At 44.7% G+C, this 20,434-nt stretch overlaps 1 protein-coding gene across 17 annotated transcripts in view; it reads left to right on the top strand.

Annotated features, from left to right (window-relative positions):
- The first annotated feature begins 356 nt into the window (after positions 1-356).
- The window catches only part of PECAM1 (platelet and endothelial cell adhesion molecule 1), a 70,555-nt gene continuing 50,477 nt past the window's right edge, over positions 357-20,434 (top strand). For 7 of the 17 annotated variants that reach the window (XM_084837411.1, XM_084837409.1, XM_084837407.1 and 4 more), the window contains exons 1-6: positions 357-621; positions 720-746; positions 7,529-7,822; positions 15,886-16,191; positions 18,087-18,356; positions 19,487-19,735. In XM_084837411.1, the coding sequence (XP_084693537.1) occupies positions 588-621; positions 720-746; positions 7,529-7,822; positions 15,886-16,191; positions 18,087-18,356; positions 19,487-19,735 (1,180 nt within the window). In that variant the 5' untranslated portion in view covers positions 357-587. Of the gene's footprint in view, positions 622-719; positions 747-781; positions 876-958; positions 1,011-3,130; positions 3,642-4,021; positions 4,190-7,528; positions 7,823-15,885; positions 16,192-18,086; positions 18,357-19,486; positions 19,736-20,434 lie in introns of those variants that run through there. The other 10 variants (XM_084837421.1, XM_084837414.1, XM_084837418.1 and 7 more) reach the window with 9 other exon arrangements.

Raw genomic sequence — 20,434 nt, 5'->3', positions numbered from 1 at the left:
CTTGTGAAAGTACCCTTAGTTATTTCGGTCTGTTTAAAGTTTCACAGTGTTGTGCAACCTGGCTACAGACAAAGGCACATATGATTGAGCTCTAGCAAAGTTTTCTTACAATGAATTAAAAATGTATTATAGTGTATTGTTCTTCTGTAAATTAAACAGTCGAAGAGTGACTTTAAAATAATGAACGGAGTCACCGGAAAAATGTCATTGGTACTTCTTGTTTTCAATGTACCTTAAGAAACTGAACAAAGCAAATGCGTTCACTGAGTCCCTACGGAAAAGGCCAGTCACTTCCTGAGCAGTAATCTGACTGTTTGCAGCAGATAGATCCTCATTGTTTGCCACTTCCAGTTTCCAGTAATGGGAATGATGACTTGACCAATATCAGCCAGTTTGTAGTGCTTGGGTCCTGTAAAAACATACGCGCTCTGTACCTTCTACAGTGAAGCCGCACTACTGGATTTTTTTTTCACTTTTAGAAGAAAATTGAAATTTCTTTGTGGTTGAAGGTCCTTGAAGGAGGGAACTATTGGGACAAATGAACATTCCTTTATTCTGGAGTTTTACGTCTGCTTTCCAATGACGAGATGTATTGTGTTTTGCTCTTGATCCTTTTACATTGTAAGTTCCAGACTGAACATTTCCATTAAATAATAATAATAATAAAAAATCTCGTATTGATCCATTTGATGATGTTCCCTTTCATTTTTTTTTTTCAGGTTGCAAGCTGAAAGCTCAAGATAATGGTGAGTTTGCAACTTTTAAAAATGTATGCCTTCCCAGTCTGGAAACTTGCAGGGTTATCGGGGTATGCTAGAAAAATGCTGGTTACTCTAGATTTGCATGTATGTAACAAAGAGAAGAAACTGACCCAGGTAAAATTATAAATGTCACAATTTCTATTAAGCTTTTAATAGGGATGCATAGAATAACATATAGTTCTTTTTTTTCTGCCTAGTATAAGAGTCCGTAATATCTGTTGATTGCAGCTCCGTATTATAATCCAAACGGTCAGTATAATTATCAGCCTCACTCATAATAATCCACTAAAGCTGAAATTCTTAGTTGTACACCACTTGAGTTCCTTTGCTTTCAGTATCACTAAAGTGGATTAAGGGCTCAAACGTATGCATAGTTAGACAGGAAAAAGTCCTACTAACTCCCAGCCTTCCTGTTGTAGGACTTTTTTTTCTGTCTAACCATGCATATGATTGTGCCATAAATGTCCCAAGTCTCTCACTTTTTAAAGAAAAAGTGTTAACAGCAACTGTGGGCCATTTTCCAGATTAAAATCATACATACCCTTCCTCAGGCAGCTGTTTCCTCTGCATGGCAAAAGAAATGGGTATTGTAAGGGTACGTGTTTGTGGTTTTGCTCTGCAAGACAAATAGCGGCTTCATGGTGATTTTAATCAGGTAAAATGGTGGGGGGGAAAGAGTTAACTACCCCACCCCAACAGTGTGCCTCCAGTCTGAACTTGACCCCCACAAAGTTGCTGTTAACACTTTTCAAAAAGTGTCTGACCTGACTCTACCCCTTCTATGCTATTAACTCTTCTTTTAAAAACTGCTGGAGATCCTATTCATGGATCTGCTGCATCACATTTCATTTAGGGTTTATGCAATGGGCTGAAACTCCATGGAGGTTATGATATACAAAGGACAGCATTATCAGAATTTGTTGGCTTAGCTTTAGAGCAAAATATGAGTTGCTGCAAACAGGTTTTCTATTCTGTATGGTCTGTCAGTTATATTTGTGTTATAATATATTGTATCAGATTATGTAAGGCAGAAGTGCACAACACCACTTTTTCATTTTGAAGTACTCAAGAAGGCTGTCTTGCTCTGTTCACCACCTAGAAAAACATAAGCCGGGTTGCACAATCAGCGGAGGAAACAATGCAGTATGGGTTGTTTCCCCCACCCCCATGTGTGCCCACCATTAACTTAATTACCTGTGCCACATCACAGGTTGCCATGTTGTCCGAACCCGGTATGTAGTACGGCAGGAGTGGCTTCTAACCCACCCCATAACCCATGGCTTGTAATAGAGCTTGTGGGGTGGGTTAGAAGCCACCCCTGCCATGCCACGCACTGGGTTCAGACAACATAGCAAACCATAATATGGCACAGGTAATTAAGGAAATGCCAGGTATGCGAGCGGCACGTGTGGGGTGGGGGAAACAACCCATACTGCGTAGTTTCCCCCGCTGATCATGCAAACCCGGCCACAAACTGGGTTTGCACATCATGCTAAGCCACAATGGTTTGTTATCGTGGGTGGCTGCAGAGTGGCTTAGTGTGACATCCAAACCTGGAGCGGTTTCCCGTCATGGGTAGTTTTGCGCAAACAAGTAATCCTCAGAACCCATGGCTTGTTGTAAGGTTGTTTAGGGTGGCTTGTTCTCAGGATGGCTCGTTGTGACATCTGAACCCGGCAGGGTGATTTTTTTCATGGGTTGTCGGGAACTCCTAGAGAGCTGGCTGGCAAGAGCAGCAAAAATCCTTGGCGTTCCTTGCGCGCTCACTAATGCCACTGCCATTCTTCCTCATCCCTTCTCAGCCTAAGGATAGATTTAAAAAATATTTTCATATGAATCTTGAAGAAAGGACACCAGAGAGTGTCCTAAACACATTCATAATATTTCCCCCCCCCCAGTCCTGCGCAGGTGTGCAGGAGTGAATGACTGCTGCTCGGAATTCTTCATAATTTCCTCTTCTGTTTTATTGCTCAGCCATGAAATGTGTGCAATTCTCCCCTCCATTTTATTGCCCTGCAATGAGATTTGTGCAATTTTCCCCTTAATTTACTGCTTTGCCGTGAGGTTTGCACAATTTCCCCCTCTCTTTTACTGCTTTACCAGGAGTTTTGCAGCTGGTGGCTGCAGGAGATAAGGAGCTTTACGGGCATGTGTGCTTACTTCAGTGTAATGTGTAACATGAAGCAGTTAAAAATAAAAAAAAATAGAATAAATAAGAGATGTTTGCTAGGAAGGGACGCATGCTTTCTTCAGTTCCCCTGCAGCTACCAGTTGATGAGTGACACTCCCCCCTCCCCTCCACATCAGATGACAAAAAGGGAAATGAAAGCAGCCTTTAAAAATAAAAGGTGTTTGCTAGGAAGGAAAGTGCCAAAGTGGAAGATGAAACTGACAATGACAAGCAGCTGGGGGCTGCAGGACAGAAGGCACTTTAGGGACAGGTGTTCTTATTTCAGTGTAAGGTGAAACAGCCTTTTTATTTTTTTAAAGGAGTTTGCTAGCAAGGGAAGCTTGGAATGGAGGCTGAAATTGACAAGAGAGGGACACCAGTGTGCCTGGCTAAATATCAGAAAGATAGTCTTCTGTGCTTGCACAAGAGCTCCCTCCCCCATTTTTTTTTTAAAGCTTGCAAAAGCGTTCCCACATTCGTAAGGTCTCAGAAAATTATTTCTTTTTTGTGATCTGATGTGTGGGGGAGGAGTTTCCCTTGTCTGCCGGCAACCGCAGCGGATCAATTGCAGAAAGCGTGCTGATGTAGGGAACAAGGAAACAGGGATTTCTGCTGCAAAGGCTCCTGGAATACTTGCTGGCAGCGGCCTGGAGGACTGAGGGAGAAACAAGCTCCAGGGAACTGCTGATTGGGCAATCATCTTGTCAGGAGTAAGAGACAAGCCCCCACCCACTGTGGCTTCTTCTCAGGGTGGCTTAGTGTGACATGTGAATGTGGCCATTTTGTTACCATTATAACTCACTGGGCCGGTTTGCCCTTGGGCTGTTGTTGGGTTATTTGGGGGTTGTTTCCCACTCCAACATGTCATGCCTCCTGGATTTGGATGACACAACAAGCAGTGCCTGGGGGGTGATTAGGCAAATGGCCCCTGGCATGTGTCATGGCTTAAACAAGCCACCGTGGCTTGTTTAACCCATGGCGACTGTGCAAACCTGGTCAATATGTTCTCTTATTTGTTAAACCTGTCTCCTTCTCCATAGCATGGTCTCTCTTTTAACAACCTCTCTTTTCCTCTCTCCACCCCCCACAGTACACATTCTATTTTCTCTCTCTCCACGCAGACTACCACAGGCCGGCACCCTATCAGCTACCTTCTCTTTCTAGTTCCCCACCCCAAGGTCTCTCTGAACTACATTCAGTTCCTTCAGCCTGTAATCTGCTGTTTCCACCAACTCTCTACTCAGGGCTGGTGCCCAAGGTAGGTCAGACACTTGCTGAGAGCCCACGCCCCAGCAGGGGCCCATTGACAAAAGCCCCCTAGAGTTGCTCCCCCTATTCACCTGCCTTTCACCCTGGCCCAAGTAAGAAGGAAGAGAGTAGATGGCTCTCTTGCCTGTCAAGCAGGCGAGTGCTAACAATTATGAGAGAGGATGAGCAGCAATAGTAGCCTTCCTCCCCTCATTGATCAGGCTGTACCTGTGTGTGCTCTTTCCACACAATAGCCTGATCTAGGCATTAAGGGGGTTGTAACCATGGGGTATTTGCTCTAGGAAGCCTGAAGCTAGAGCAGGTTGTAAACTGTTTTCCAAGGCTTACTTGTAGGCATGTAGACAAGATTTACGGCAATTTATCAAACCCCCCTCCCCCAACTGGTATACTATAGACATAAATACTTCACACATCAACGCTATTTTGATTCCAGAGTGGCTTAAATATTCTCTACCAATCTGTTCAGAATGCGTGCTGACATTGCTATATTGTGTAGTGGGTGTAGGGAATTTTAAACATATTCATATACCAATAGCCATGATAACCCACGCCCAACAAGGCCACCATGGCTTATTAACCAACCTTGTGTCAGGCGAATAGATTAGGCTCAGGGCAGGGGCTGGGTTTTGCAGATAAGGGAAGCAAGTTGTCAACAGGCTGATCCCAGCCACAGAGAGAAATCGGATACAGAAACAAGGGGACTTCTAGATTATAAAACTTTTATACCAGGTTCAGACTGCAACCTTAAACATGCTTACTAAGGAGTAAGTCCCACTGAATACAGTGAGACTTACTTCTGAGCAAACATGCATAGGATTATACGGTGTCATGGCTCCCTCCCCGCCAAGTATTCTGAGAACTGTAGTTATGGGTGTGAACATTCTCTCTTAGAGCGCCGTAGCCTTTCTCTCAGAGCTTTGAATCTTTGGCTGATGGTAGCGGTAAGGCACTTGTAGGGTTTTCTTGCCCACGGACATTTCCTGCAATAGTTCTGTAACTGTTGCTAACAGCTTGGTCTAGCACAGGGTTGGGCAATGTGTGGCCCTCCAGATATTTTGGCCTACAACTCCCATCATCCCTTACCATTGGCTATGTTGGCTAGTGCTGATGAGAGTTGTAGACCTAAACATCTGGAGGGCCCACAAGTTGCCGATCCCAGCTTTAGCAACTCCCCGAACGGTGGGAGTTGCTAAACTGTGCTGTGGCCAGCTTACCTGTAGAATTAAGGAAATGAAATAGTACTATTATGGCTGTAAGGAGCCCAGGTTTGCTTCATATACTTAAGTCCAGGCTGGATTCAGCTCGTTATTCAGCTTGTCAAATGCAGCCATCCCCACTACTCCTTGGGGTTTCCAGGTCAAGACCCTGTACCTTAAAAGTTGTACTAAAGAGAATATTCTACCAGTTGTGGCTTTTCCCACTATAGCACTGCAGTAATGGGAGAAACTGCACCTGGTCAAGATTTCCCCTTCTTTCTAACTCTTAAAGGTATTGAAGGCCTCTTACATTTGAGCTTGGCAATTCTGAGGCCCCTGGACGTCCTGCCCATAGTCCTTCAACTCCCAAAGCTCTGTTATCTGTTCATTTTCTTCCAACCCAGAGCACAGAGTTTCTTTTGAGCCAAAGGCCTTTGCCTCAGTCTCACTTTCTCTTTGCAGGGCCAAACCTTCCATTAGAAAGAGTGAGGTGGTCACCTCAGGCAGCTGATTTGGATGTTGCAAAAGGGCAAATTGTTTTATCATCACCACCATCACCACCACCACCATCATCATCATCATCATCAAATAGTTGTTGTTATATCTTTCCTTCCAGTCAAAGGCTCTTGTGGAATTTTCTGCCTCAGGTGCCAAAATAACTTAAGCAGCCTTGGATACTATGCACCTTACTTGGAGAAGGGGCGGCATTTGATATTCTGTTTTGGCAGCAGTGTTTCTTGGGCCAGCCCTGTCTCTTTGGCCCCCTCCTTTCTTGAGCATGTGCCGCCTCCTCTTATTGTTTCCTCAGCTTTTTAATCCACTGCTTTTTAATCCATTACTTCTCTTTTCCAGTTTCGGTTAGTCACTCGGACCCTAAGCCAGTGCCCTGTTTGTCTGGTCCTTTGCCAGCAGCAGCATGGAGCCTCTCCTGTCCTCAGATCCTGTGTGAGCTTTCCGACTTACAACCCCACTTTTCCACTGGTCCCTCCTTTCGTCATCGTCTCTGGTCTTGCGTTCCCTAGGGCAGAAGGTAGATCTTCCCTAGTCAACCAGTCGTGCTGATTGGCCAGAAAAAGAGAAACATGCCAGCATGGGCATGGTGAAGGGGAGGTTCTGCCACACCCTGCTGGCCAGCCCAGCCTGGCACGTGGTCTGCCTGGCCACCCCACCATGGGGTGCAATGCAGGGCTCCCCCATGAACGGCAGGAGCAGACATATTTCAGATCTCATGACACCATTTGAATTCTAATACCTGCCTTTAGCTAACAACTGCAATTATGATGCTCAGCTGACAGGTATTCTATATGATAGAAACAACTGTTTTGCAATAAAGGTGTCTGTGGCAGAAGGTAAAGGAGTCATTCAGACACTATCAGAGTGAGATCAAAGCAAGGCGCCTACATTTTGCTGTGGAAATGCAGTGATAAGGAATGCTGCATTAGAAAACGGGAGTCTTGAGTACTAGTCCTGTGATGCTGCGCCAACTAGCTGGGAGAAGGGTATTTCTCCTATAGCCCTACTGGAACAATCAAACAGCATGGCATCTCAGACAACCAGAGGATGAACTTTTTGACATATTTAGACCACTAGCCCCTCTCATTGCTGCTGCCCTCTCTGTTGGGAGACACATACACCCACATGGTGGAAATTAGGGCTGTATTGTTTCGTCAATTAATATTAGCTTAGTAAAAACATTTCGGTCAGTAAATAAGCAGCACCAAATCAGCAGGTTTTTTAAAAGTTGCAATTCTTTTTAGTACAAGTACTTGTCCAGGTGACAGGTGGAATCTTATTAGAGACTCTTCTCTCCTCTCTCACAGAAGGGAATATCTCCTCTAAGATGGTGCTTGCTGCAAAATGTACATGCATCATCTAAAAACAAAGAAAGTATTATAACCTTTGCTTCAGTACAGTTGCTTTATTCATATGCAAATTTGTGCTGATTCAATTGCTTAATTGTTTGATTTATCAAATAAAATATATTTGACTAACCAACACAGATTTCTTTAAATGGCCGACACCATAGATGTGAATTCCACTGAGGCCATGAATCATATGCAGCCATTTTTGAATAAACTGCTACTGGATTACTAATGAAACTAAATGTCACCAACATTTCTCCTCTTTTCCAGTGTTCACCATCAATAAAATTGCACTCCGTGCCGATCCATCTGAGCAAGTGGAGAATGGAAAGCCAATCACTCTCTACTGCACTGTGGACATCAGCAAGAATGAACATTTCCAGCTGAATTATACATTTTCTTTTTCCAGGAATGACAACATTCTGTTCATTAACACATCGGAGCAAAACCGGGCACAGTATACAATCTCAAATGCTAGATTTTCTGATTCAGGAGAGTATGAGTGTAAATTAAGTGTTGAGGGGAAAACAAAATCCAGCGATCCTTTGACTGTTGAAGTGAAAGGTAGGTGTTTCTTCATCCCCTGGATGTTTTGTGGCAGAGAATATGACTGGTGCTAAAATAATGCAGTTGTTTATAGATATAACAGATTGAGCACTATATTCTCCTTGCGTCTTTATGTAATTGTGTGTTTTAATTATTCTTTTCCATCTTGTTTTCCCACTCTCTGTTGGGTATCTTTAGGGTTTCTCTCTTTGATGATCCTCTGCTCTTCACTATATTCTTTTTCTTAGCTCCATTAAACCTTCTCTTGGTTATAGTATCATTTTTACACCGATGAACTCCAGTTTTATTTCCTCTGTCCTTTTCTCTCTGCTCCTCACCATCCCCTACTCACAGTTGTTTATGGGTTCTTTAGACAACATCATGACACTTCAGTTTTGCTTCTGTGTCTAAGGAGCACTTTCGGCGAGTTTTTTTAGAGCAGGGAAAATGCAGCATTTGATTGTGAAAGTGAAAGAAAGCACAATTTCCTCTTGTGTATTTGTGCTATGCCGCTATACTACAGTGCCACCTAGAGGTTATGTAGTGGAAAAGCAGGAAAGAAAACATTCCTTGTTCCGTGCAATGAAACCTAATGTAGATACAGTGGATGAACAGCTGATTAACAGCTTATCGCTAGTTTAAAGGATGAGTGGATAAAATGGTTTTGACCTAAAGCTCAGTCATATGTGTACCAGGTGAGTATCTCTGGAGAGGCTGTTTCATAACTGGCATAGCACCAGAACCACAGAAAAGGCCCCATCTCCAGTCAACCCCGTGGCAGTGCTGAGCTTTATGCTAGCACATCTTTTTCTTCCCTGCTCCCCAATATGGTAAAATAAAAGTTTCATTTTCCTGCCTTCTTCTTCTGAGGTCAATATAGAGCCCAAATGCCTGCTTCCAGCAGATCCATTCTTGGGCCAGCTCTTGTCTGCAAAACCCAGGAGTCTTGAAGGTTTCAGTCCATGTGCCATGCCTGCTTGTTCTAAAAATCACTTCAGATTTTTTTTAAAAAAAACATTACCAGTGTGTTTCATCAGCATAAATCACAGGCAGCCTTTAGATTAGAGGAAAGGCCTTTATTCAGTTATAAGCGTGCACAACCAGTCCATGTAGGCCTGCCGCAGAAGGTGAGACCTCCTCCCACAGACTTCCTGCCTCAGCACTTCCTATTCCCTTACTAGATCCTGAGGCCCATACAAACCCTCCCTCTTTCTCTGATTTAAAAATTTGATCAGGGGGAAGGATCCTTTTCCTTCAGGCTGTGTGTCCACTCAGCTACACAAATAACTCCAACAACTTACATTGTCTCCACTTTACCTAGGGAGGTGGTGGGCTCCCCCACACTGGAGGCATTCAAGATGAGGCTGGACAGCCATCTGACAGGGATGCTGTGACTTGGATTCCTGCATTGAGCAGGGGGTTGGACTCGATGGCCTTGTAGGCCCCTCCCAACCCTACCTTGATTCTATGAATTTATGTCAGAGAGAGAGAGAGAGAGAGTGAGAGTAGTCTTTTAAAATGCAATCTAGGGAAGGGGCACGTTGAGATGCTACTTCCCCCTTACCTCTATGCATGGTGAGGGCAGGACTTGTCCTGAGGCTCACACACTTCTTCCTGACTCCGCAGCCCCATCCTTCTCAATGTTTTGTCAAATGCAGTAACCGCACAGGGAGACCCTGCAGTTATTTCAGGGGCGGCCCATCCATATAGGTAAACGAGGTGATTGCCTCGGGCCCCAAGTTCAGTGGGGCGCCAAATGTGAGGGGGGGAAATACTTTAAAATACAAATAAAATAACGAAGATGTCATTATTTCAATTCCCATGTGCATATAGAGGGAATATGACCGAGGCTGTGGAGGTGAGCGAGGGACCAACGGGATTGTGGGGCTCAGTCAGGCCGCCTGCCCTCCTTTGGGACCTGGTCCTCCCTCAGGTGATGCAGGATATGCTGCTGCTGCTCTGCTGCTGCTCCCAGTTGGAGGCAGGGAGTGAGAGGCCCCCGAGAACAGCTGCTTCCTTTGCCCTCAGAGGGCTGAGCCTAGGGGCTGGCAGCATCTTGTTGGCCATGCTGCACCAAGGATGCAACCGGGACCCTTCTTCCAGGCACCGTTCCTCCAGGCTGTGATCATCTTCCTTGTTGTTTTTATCAGACCCTCTGTGCTGTTGTTAGTTTTTTTAAAACTTGTTAGTTGTTTTTTTAAAAAAAAAATGGGTGTGTTTTATTCTAAATGATAATATTTCTACTTCCAAAAATGTGGGGGGCTGCCTCTTTATTAAAATAGGGGCAAAATGTTTCCCAGTTTACCAAAAACTTCAGCCTAGAACTGCCCATGGGGTTTGCATGGTTCACCTAGGGCTCCAGTTGGTGGCAGCTGGTTTTTTAGCAGGATCGTTCTTCTTTAATCACTGGTTTTCACAGGAGATTTAGAATCAAAAGGACCGGTTTGTAGTGGAATAAATTGCCAGGTGTGAAGAGAGCCTAGGGCTGCCCCTGAGTTATTTGAACAAGGGCTCTTCCTAGCCCCAGGGACTGAACCTGCTAGAGAAGCAGCTCAATATCCAAATTAAGGGGAATTTAAGACTACAATCCCATACACACATGCCTGGAAGTAAACCCCAATGAGCTCAGTGGGACTTACTTCTGAGTAGACATGCATAGGATTTCACTGTGGGATCTTCCTATTCAGACATTGCCTTCTGGCTGTGAAACTGTGGTGAACCCACAGAGTACTCCTGCTCTGACTGCTCATAGGCGTCACTCAGCTCAGTTTATGTCAAGGGCTCCTTGGAGGCCTCTCTCAGTCTAATCCAGTAGCCAAGTCCAGACGCAGACAAAGGGATTCTTTTCAAAGCTTTATTCTTCTTTTACAACTTACAACTCTACAGGTAGCAACTAGATCTGAGCAGCAGCATCCCTACGCCCTAAGTTGGAACAGTTGGTCCCCGTTTGAAAGGCAATTACTGGCAGACCCCTGAACTTAAGGACTAGGGAGAGTCCCTCCCCTTTTCCCTTGGATTCTCTGGGCGCAACCGTTCTTTGAGCGCCAACCGGGCGCTACGCCTCCTTTCCGCGCTCTCCATTTGGCGCCGCTCTCTGCGTCTGCGCCGCGCATCCACTAAGTCTGCTATCTCTGCTCGGTCACTCCCTGGACTGCTTTCAAGTCTAGGAATGCTGGTGGGAGGAATCTCCGCCAGCTGTGGGCCCTGGGAAAGCGGAGCGCGCTCCTCTCCCAGGAGCGACTGCTCTTCCTCAGAATCAGAACTACTCTGGGATTCTATGGGCTCAGTGTCCACCCTGACAGTTTAGTCCCCTGGCAGTATATCTAGAGTTCAACCCTTTTTGGCCTTGGCTTCACACAGAGCTTTTATCCCATGATTGAGATTGCTCCCTCACGGAAGTTTGTGGGCTCTTTACATGATGCCATGACCCTCCAGGGCATCTCCTGCACTAAATGCCCTTTGTTCCGTTTATAAATAGATAGCAGATAATGAGCTATCGAATTACCCCATTGCGTTCCACTTAAGTTCCCTCTGTGAAAAGAGGGAAAGCGGCAAGAAGAAGAGCGAGATCAATGAAAGATAATGGAAGACTCAGATATGGGGAGAAGGAGGGAGAAAGGGGAGGGGGGGAAAGGAAGCAGGTGAAAAAGGGAGTTGTAATCCTGCATTTAAAAAGGAAGCAGAAAGCCCAATTTTAAATGCAGGATTTTAGGCTGGTGTAGAGATGCCCCTTGAGAGTCTATGACAGGAGGTAGAAGTGCTGAGGAGACTGGGAGTAGGAGGGAAAGAGATCCTGAAGAAGGCTTCTCAGGAGACTGTGATGAGGGAAAGACAAAGAAAGAAAAGAGAGGTCCTGAGGACAGTAAGAAAAGACCAGGAAAGAGACTAGTCAGCAGCAGTTCCATAACTAATTACCGGGTAGCCGTGCACCCTCCTTTACAGAGGATAGTCCTCTATTTGTAGGGCTATCAGACCACAGTCCTTTATTTGAAGGGCTGTCCTGTCCAATTCTGGTTTAAAGATAAAGAAGCATAAGAACTGTGGCCCATCAGTAGTGACCACCTGGTCGCAGTCTTCCCCACTGTGGTGAGATGCATTGTATTTCTACCTAAATGATAATAGTTATTTCTAAATTTGCATGTATATATAAAAATTAGCACATGTAAATACTATGCAAATCACCATCCTCTTTTTTGGTGGTGCATAAGTGACCACCCTAGCTGTAGTGACTGATGCCTAGTACAGCTAATTTTGAGCCCTGGATTGCACCACTAGAGACAGATCTTAAGAAATAACCCTACATTGGTGAACTATAGAACTATTGGCCTCTATTCCTTCGATATTATTATATAGATACTTATTCTAAATAGTTTGCCCAGTTGAATGTTTCGTTTACCTCCTCCCCCTCCCTTTTCCTTCCCTGTTAAATAAATCCTACCTCTTATTTTATTATCCCATTAAGTTGCTCACTGATGAGGGAACAGGGGTTCTGGTGGACTGGAGACAGCGCATGCTGGTTTGGGGTCAGCATTTTTCTGCCTCATCCCAGAAAAGGGCAACTAAAATGATCAAGGGGCAACTCCTCTATGAGGGAAGGCTACAACAGTAGGGATTGTTTAGCTTGGAAAAAGGACGAGTAAAGGGAGACATGATAGAGGTGTACAAAGTTATGCATAGTGTGGAGAATGTGGATAGGGAGACATTTTTCTCCCTCTCTCAAAATGCTAGAGCCCGGGGTCATCCCATGAAGCTGATTGGTGGGAGATTCAGGACAGATAAAAAGAAGTACTTCTTCACACAGCGCATAGTTGAACTATAGAATTCGCTACCACATGTAGTGATGGCCTCCAATTTGGATGGCTTTAAAAGGGGGTTAGACATATTCCTGGAGGAGAAGGCTATCAAAGGCCACTAGTCCTGATGGCTTTGTGCTGCCTGCAGTAACAGAGGCAGTGAACCTGTGTGCACCAGTTGCTGGGGAACATGGGCGGGAGGATGCTGTTGTGCTCATGCCCTGCTTGTGGGTTCCCGGTCGACAGCTGGTTGGCCACTGTGTGAACAGAATGCTGGACTAGATGGACCCCTGGTCTGACCCAGCAGGGCTCTTCTTATGTTCTTATTTTATGAACCCAGTTCCCATGGTTTCCTCCACTTCACAGGGTTGCTGATAGGGAAAGTGCGGTTACATAGAGATGAGGGAAGTGAAAGTCAAAGAGGCTCTACAATAGATAAATAGATCACAAGTCTTTCCAAACTTGAGCAGAAAACACTCAGCCCAAACTGATGAGAGAATGATGACATTTGAGATTATTTTGTCTAGATCCATTCCTTAAAAAAATAAATAGCAGCTAGCACGCTTCTTCAGGACCAAACTAGAAGTTACTTTTTGAATCAGTAAATGTGTATCCCAACCCACAGGTGGGTCCTGATGTACTTCAGGATGACTTGCACTACAAGGGGCTTTTCTTTTTCCTCTTTTAATTTCCAGGGGTTATTTGTTTCCTTCACCAGGCTGGCAGCGCACTGTTGTAAGGAAGGACCCTTTAAGAGACAGATTTCCGCCCCCCTCTATGCCAGAGGTCTCCAACCTTTTGGGGCTCTTTCTTTCTTTCTTTCTTTCTTTCTTTCTTTCTTTCTTTCTTTCTTGCCCCTCTTTCTTTCTCTCTCTCTCTGGCTCCTCTTTCTCTCTTTATTTTTCTCTCCCCATCCCCATGCAACTGAATGGTGCAATTTCTCCACTCATTTGCAAAGGGTGAGACACACACACCTGCCACTGCCAAAAATAAGCTGGAGGAGACACCCAAAGGTCCTTGGTTAGCAGTGAGTTTCACCACCCCCAGCCATTTTTTGGCAGGCAGGTTTTTTTGTTCCCTATACCGGCCTTTGAGGAATGGCCCTATAGGCCTACACAGGGAGCTAAATAGCTTGGCAAACACCTCAGCCTGGCCTTGCAGGCCACATTGGAGACCCCTGCTCTATATCATGCTTAAATACTATTCAAATGCCTATATCATCATTTTTATTATATTAAAATGAGAAATGAAAAATAAGATACAAACTTGTTCAGTGTTAACTACCAATGTGATAAATTCTTGAGTTTTCTGGTATTTAGGGGGAAAGTGTGGCTTGAAAGGTTGTCAGTTTACAGGTGGGTCCCACTTCCAAACAATTGAGAAGAACTGCTTTAAAAAGTGTGGATGAATCCCCTGCTTGGGAATTACCAAGGGTAATTATTAAGGGAAGGGTATCTCTTCCCTTAGAATAACAGCCATGCCCACCCTCCACTCTAGACCGGGGTGGGGGGGTAGGGTGGATCTTCATGACCTTGGAGTGAGAAGTGCATTGGAGTATTAACTGGATTGTCATGGAATCCAGCTTTGGTCCATCAGGGACACATGAAGCAAGAAAAGCTGAGTGTACCATACCTTAAAAATCCATTTTTCATGAGTCACACAGTGCTTCAAAGCAACATATTTCTGGGTTGGGTGTGGGGACTAGAACTGAACATCATCAACCCAGCAAGTGCTGCTCACCGAATGAGAGAGGCTTGTTTCCCACCCCTGTCCAGGCTCCCCCTGGCTCCCACATTATTATCCTTGACAGCATCTGAAGGGTTCCCATGAGACCATCCCACCAGCGCAATTTTGGCCCATTCCAGCCAACAGTCAGGGAGTTACAGCTCCCTTTCTCCTTTTCCAGGGAGTAAATACAGGGATCTAGCTACTTCACCCATTGACAGTCTGCAGCCTGTGTTGCCCAGTCATAAAACCCCAGTTGTGCACTTCCAGGAGGTAAATACAGCAATCTAGCTGCTTTACCCATTCTCAGTCTGCAGCCTCTGTTGCCTGCTTTCCTCCCACTGCAAATCTATAGCGTCTTTTTCCCACTGAGAAAACTGGAGCCAGGCTGTTTGAAGTACTAGCTATCTAGTGAGAGGAGGCAACCAGAGGAATGGGAGCCTGCAGCCCCGATGTTTCACTGAATCGATATGACGATACAGTGAAAATAAAAGAATGAAGAGAGGGAAGAGAGGACACAGCCAGCAGAGGCAGCAGCAGCGCTAGCAGAGGGAGGCAACTCTAGCCAGCCCTTTCCCTCCAGGTGGAGAAGCAGCAAAGTAACCCAAGCATCAGAGAAGCAAAGTTGCAAAAGCATCAGAGAAGGCTCTCAAGGGGAACTGGCTGGGGAATGGAGGCTAGTTACTCCCACTGGTGAAAAGGAAGTGCAGGGCAATTCTGAAGGCATGGAAGAGCTCTCTAGCACTTTGATGAGTTGGAAGGCAGGCTAGTTACTCTAGTTACCGAGGTTACTGAGGGCACGGCCAGGTGAAATACACACCTAGGAACGCCAATCATACCAAATTTAAAGCTGAGGGATGGGCAGCTGAACTGCAGCAGCTGAACTGCAGGGGAGCCGAATTAAAGAAAAACAACGGACTGAAAGTACACTGCAAAAATGCGGCTTCCCTACAGATAAACTCCAGGGTGGCTGTAGACTGGCCACAACATTGTGTGCTACAAAGGACCTCCAAATGGTCCCAATCTGCAGCAGTTCACCCATGAAGACAGGCCCCAGAACTGTAGCAAGGTTTTCTTAACCCTCCTCCCTGCCTAGTGGAGGCTGGTGGCTCCGATGACAGTGGGGTGGTGAATCTGCTCTGGGTTTCAGTTTGAAGTCTAAAGGAGCTATCCAAGATTCAAAGCAGCACCTTAGGTAGCTCCTTTAGAGTTCTGACTGGTTCCGACTGAAACCCGGAGTGGATTCACCTCTCCACCAGTCTCCACTGCCCCTCCACTTTCTTGCCAACCTTCCCCCACCCCGCCAAGCTGCTATTTGACCTCAAAGGTGCTATTTGCTGCAAATAGCCATTCAGTGGCCAAAAAAAAAACCTCTTCAGGAGAGATAATTTTTTGGTGCAAAAATGGCATGGGGAAAGATCTGGATCCGAGTCCACTTACCTGCTTTTTCTAAAGAAAACAACTTGGGGAATCTCAACTCTAGGATGTTTAAATTAATGTCAAGTTTGTTCCTCAGAGAAGCATGTTCTGATTAATGTCTTATGGTGGTTTTCTTTTCAAAAGGAATAAGGCAGCCAATACTGACTGTCAAGAAAACTGCAGTGATGGAAGGTGAAAAAGTGTCTTTACGCTGTGAAGTGCCAGAAGAAACCCCACCATTTTATTTCATATTTTATAAAATTCCACAGTTTCAAAAACTGCCAAAAAAAGAGAGGAAGCGGGGACTAGTGTATAAAAACTTTGCAGAGGTGGAATTTCCAATTGATGCAGGGGATAATATTTTGTATTTTGAATGTGCTGTCCGAATGGATTCAATGACAGGGCCTGAGATGTCAAATCCCAGTAACAAAACAATGGTTACTGTCACTGGTAAGTTAATTTTCCTTCATATAGTCATTCTTTAATGTTTAATTATTTTTTATATTTATTTGTTCTTATGCTCATGACATCTTTTGTCCCCAAAATGCCTCATCATCTTCTACTGTGTTAACCATTATGATGGGTTGTATCCAATAATGTCCTTTCATCAGTGGAATGGACACCATGGGACAGATAAACTTCTCCTCCCTCCTTCAGCCTGCCAGATCTGCTCCAGGGGGTTGGGGGGGACCCTCCAATGTAGATTGGGGGGGCGGGTTGCAGGGGGGCAGATGAGAAGGAAAATTCCCATTGCACAAGTGGAAGACCACTTGCACGATGTTGGATTTCACCTGATGTATTTATAAAATGCAGCCATAATTCCTCTTAGCTTTTTCCCCTTTTTTCTAAGCTGAACTGCAGTAGCATCAAGTGAATGTCTTCCAAAATTAGATTGGCAAGAACATGAAGCCCTTTTGGGGCATTCAAACACTGTGTTTCATAAATATGTGTGGGAGGGCAGGCTCTGCCCCTGAACTATGTGCGTTCATTAGAATGCCTGAATGGGGGCCCCATACACATAGCTATGAGCTGGCAGGGCTTCTGTCTAGATAACTGGAACCTAGCAAAGGCATGGGACACATGGATGGAGCCCTCTGCATGTAGACCTATATATATGGGGGCTCAGTTCAGGAATTCTAACGAAAGGCGTAGATCAGGGCAGAGCCTGCTGCTGTGATGCTGTCCATCCATGTATTCATAGATTCTCTGAATGGCTGAATTAGTGCTGAGTTGCAAGCTGGGTCCATAAGCCCCAATCCCCCCAGATATACACAATCTTACTAAGCGCCTAAATAAGGGGCTACGTCACATTGCTTCTTGGCTAGGTTGGCCCTTAAGGGTCACTCAAAGATCAAATCAACCAAATATTCTTGCGTGACCTCATATAATTGTCAGAGTGCTGTTAAGAATGGACTGCCATAGTAGATGGGTCTTTGGTCTGATCCAGCAGGGCAGTTCCTATGCCCAGCATACTTTGGATAGCTGGAGGAGCTGGTGCTATGTTGGACGGGCAGGACTGCAGAACTCAAGGTTTGGGAGAGGAACCTAAGGCCCAGATGAGACATAACCATGCCAGATCTGTGCATAGATTCAGGTTGGGCATAATCACATAGAATGTCGGTTGTGGGTATCTTGTGGAGTCCAATTTACAGAGCAAAATGGGTGCACAGGGGAGTGAATTCTTCCCTCCCTGGAGCAAGCTCTTTTCTATTTCTTCTCTCTTAGCCAGGCTGACTTCTGGTGTCAGAGCACAGTTAGGAGAAAAGTCCTTCAGAAAAGAGACTGTGGTGAGGGAAGGTACAGAATGGGGAGGCGTCTTGCTTCTCACCCACATGTCCCTTTTGCTCCTTAAATCAGACCGCATTCTATGTGATTGGGGCACAGTCAGTCCTCTGTACTTTGCATCTTATCACCTATCTTTTTATTTTAATTGTGTGTCACTTGTAAAACCTCTTATTTTATCCATTGTGCAGAGTAGAATTTGTTACTGGTCCAATGTTATTGTATTAATGCAATTAAAATGTTATTAAAAAACAAAACCACAGGGATTTGCCACTATGCCTAATTCTGACCCTAAGTATCCCTTTCTCTAGAAGCACATGATAGCAACACACGCTTAAAGAAAAACCACAGTTATTAAGGCACTGGGATCATCCCTTCCTTTTCCTCTCCTGTGCATTTCCTTTTCAAAAACAGATATTTTAAACTGAGTAAATTCTTGAAGAATTCCTTGGAGATTGGTAGAAATGTTTCTAGTAGAAATGAAATATCTAATGTAAGTCCTATAACATCCTTCCATACGTTATTTATTTATGCTTGATTTCCCCACCCCCACCCCCATGCAGAACTATTTTCCAAACCCAAAATAACCATCCATCCACCAAAGAACATTACAGAAGGAGATAAAATGTGCCTAGAATGTACAGTTACCTTACGTCTCCCAGATCAAACTGAAATCATCATCCAGAAGGGCGGAATTATTCTTAACAGCACAAAGGGTAGAGAGACTGTGACATACTGCAGAATAGCCACAATGGAGGACAATGGCAATTACCATTGCAAAGCAGAACTTGGGAGCATGTCCAAAACCAATGAAATAAACGTTGGCGTAGCTGGTAAGCGTTTTCTCTGCCTCACTTGTGCTAGCTCAGAGGGCAGACATTTTTGTGTTGTTGTTGTTGTTGTTGTTGTTGTCTTGGAGTGTGCACTTTCTGAAGAACTTAATCTGCAATCTGTAATCTGAAAGTTTGGAGAGTTAGATGAGAGTTCTGGTCAGAGTGCCTCTGTAACACACTCATCACCTGTGTATGATCAGATTGAATAGTTTCTTTAGGTGAGAGTGCCTGAGGGCAAGGGAGCATCATGGGAGAGTAGGGGCTTCATCCCTTCTCTACCCACTGTTTCCACACTCCACATTTTACACACACACATGCACATACCCACACATGCCTTTCCTCCTCTGAGATTTCAAATGCAATTTATTGTTGGAGGGCATGTTGGTGGGCTACAGTTCCATGTATTTGTGTGTAATGTGTAGTTTGGCCTTTAGGCAAGCTGCAGCAGTCTGAGGGCAAAGAAACCAGAAGGCTACATAAAGACCCACTAATAAACCAGTTCTTTTTGTCCAGCTGAAGTTTAAAGGCTCAGTTTTTCAAAGGGTTCAACAGACAACATAAGCAGCCTCAGGGCACCTTCAAAACCAGTGACAGTCTTAAGGGTGCTTTTTTAACCATCTCATGGAACTTGTGTGCACTTATCAATGACACTAGTATATATATCATGCCAGACTTGTTATTAGCTTGACTGAGAGCTTGCCATCTAGAAGGGTAGATGTACATTCACATTTAATGTTTGATGTGCTGTTTCTTTTCCATTATTGATGCCATTGTATTATTAATTAGTGTGCTTTAGAGTTTTTACATTATCTTTGTTTTTCAGGAATGCTTTATTTATTTATTTCTGATGTACCGTGGGTGCCTTTGTATGGAGATACAATATGGAAATTTTATCTTTTTTATTTTTTATTTCGTTTCTATACTGCCCAATACCTTCGTATCAACAACTATTACTGCTTGAGTGATGGAAAAATGTGATATCCCCACAAGAGAAATGATTTATTCATGTGAAAGATGACTGGATCCCCCGCCGTTATTGGATGATAACTGCACATTTGTTACATTATAAATTGATAGCGTGGAAAGGCTCTAACTGGATTACTTGTATGTTTCCTTCATCTATTTTGCAGAACTATTTTCCAAACCAATACTGATTCTTCCTGAAAGAGACTGGAATGAAAACAGCCAGATACATATTGAATGTCGAGTTAATAGCCCACAGCCAATACATTTCTCACTCATGAAGGACAACAGAGTGCTGGTAAACTCCAGTGCCTACAATATCACAGCCCGTGTGGCTGACAGCGGAATCTACATTTGTAGGGCTGAGGTAAAAGGGATTGCGAAGGAGAGTGGCCCAGTACGGCTACGTGTTTATGGTAGGTTGATTTGGAGATGCAAGTGTCTCTTATCTTATTTGATAAAGGAAAAGACATCATTATTTGCAGAATGAGGACTTCACGTGTACCAGCTGTCACACTGCTCATGGTTCTCAACAGATCTTGGTGTGCAACGAACCCATCTGGAAGTACACTTGGCCAGAGGGGACACAACACCAAACACCAGCAATGCTGATGCTTGAGTGCCCTGACGTATGCTCTTGGGGACTATAAAGCCTTTGCCAAGGCTGAGAAGAATGGGATGGGGCGTGATAGGAGGAGGATAGGTGCTTGAGTGGCCTGTTGAGCAGCAGCAGGTGAGCCAGTGTGACGTCACACGCTTGCCCAAAGGGGCCCCAATGGTTGGAGCCAAGCAAAAAGGAAATCGTCTGTGAGGAGTGAGTCCCTGGTACTGGCCAGGAGAAAGGAGGGGGCAGAGACTTGAGCGCAGAGCAGTTCCTGAGCCCTCTGAAGTACAAGGGGCAAGCCAGAGTGTCTTTAACCATAACAACATAGTTTTAGTACTCCCAGGGCCATCTATCATTTGGCATTTTTGCATTTGTTTATGGATACCCAAGTACAAAAAAACATGCATCTCCCATCCATTGTTCAATGCTACAGGTATGTGTTGAGGATTTGAGGGAGCTCTCACATGGTCTGTGTTCCATTTCCAATGGGCACAACCCACCCCCATGTGCA

This window comes from Heloderma suspectum, chromosome 2, assembly GCF_057233095.1.
Source record: "Heloderma suspectum isolate Gila_16-S chromosome 2, 16-S_ref, whole genome shotgun sequence".
Taxonomy (NCBI): domain Eukaryota; kingdom Metazoa; phylum Chordata; class Lepidosauria; order Squamata; family Helodermatidae; genus Heloderma; species Heloderma suspectum.
The sequence above is the reverse complement of the archived record's forward strand: the minus strand, read 5'-3'. Positions and strand labels throughout refer to the sequence as shown.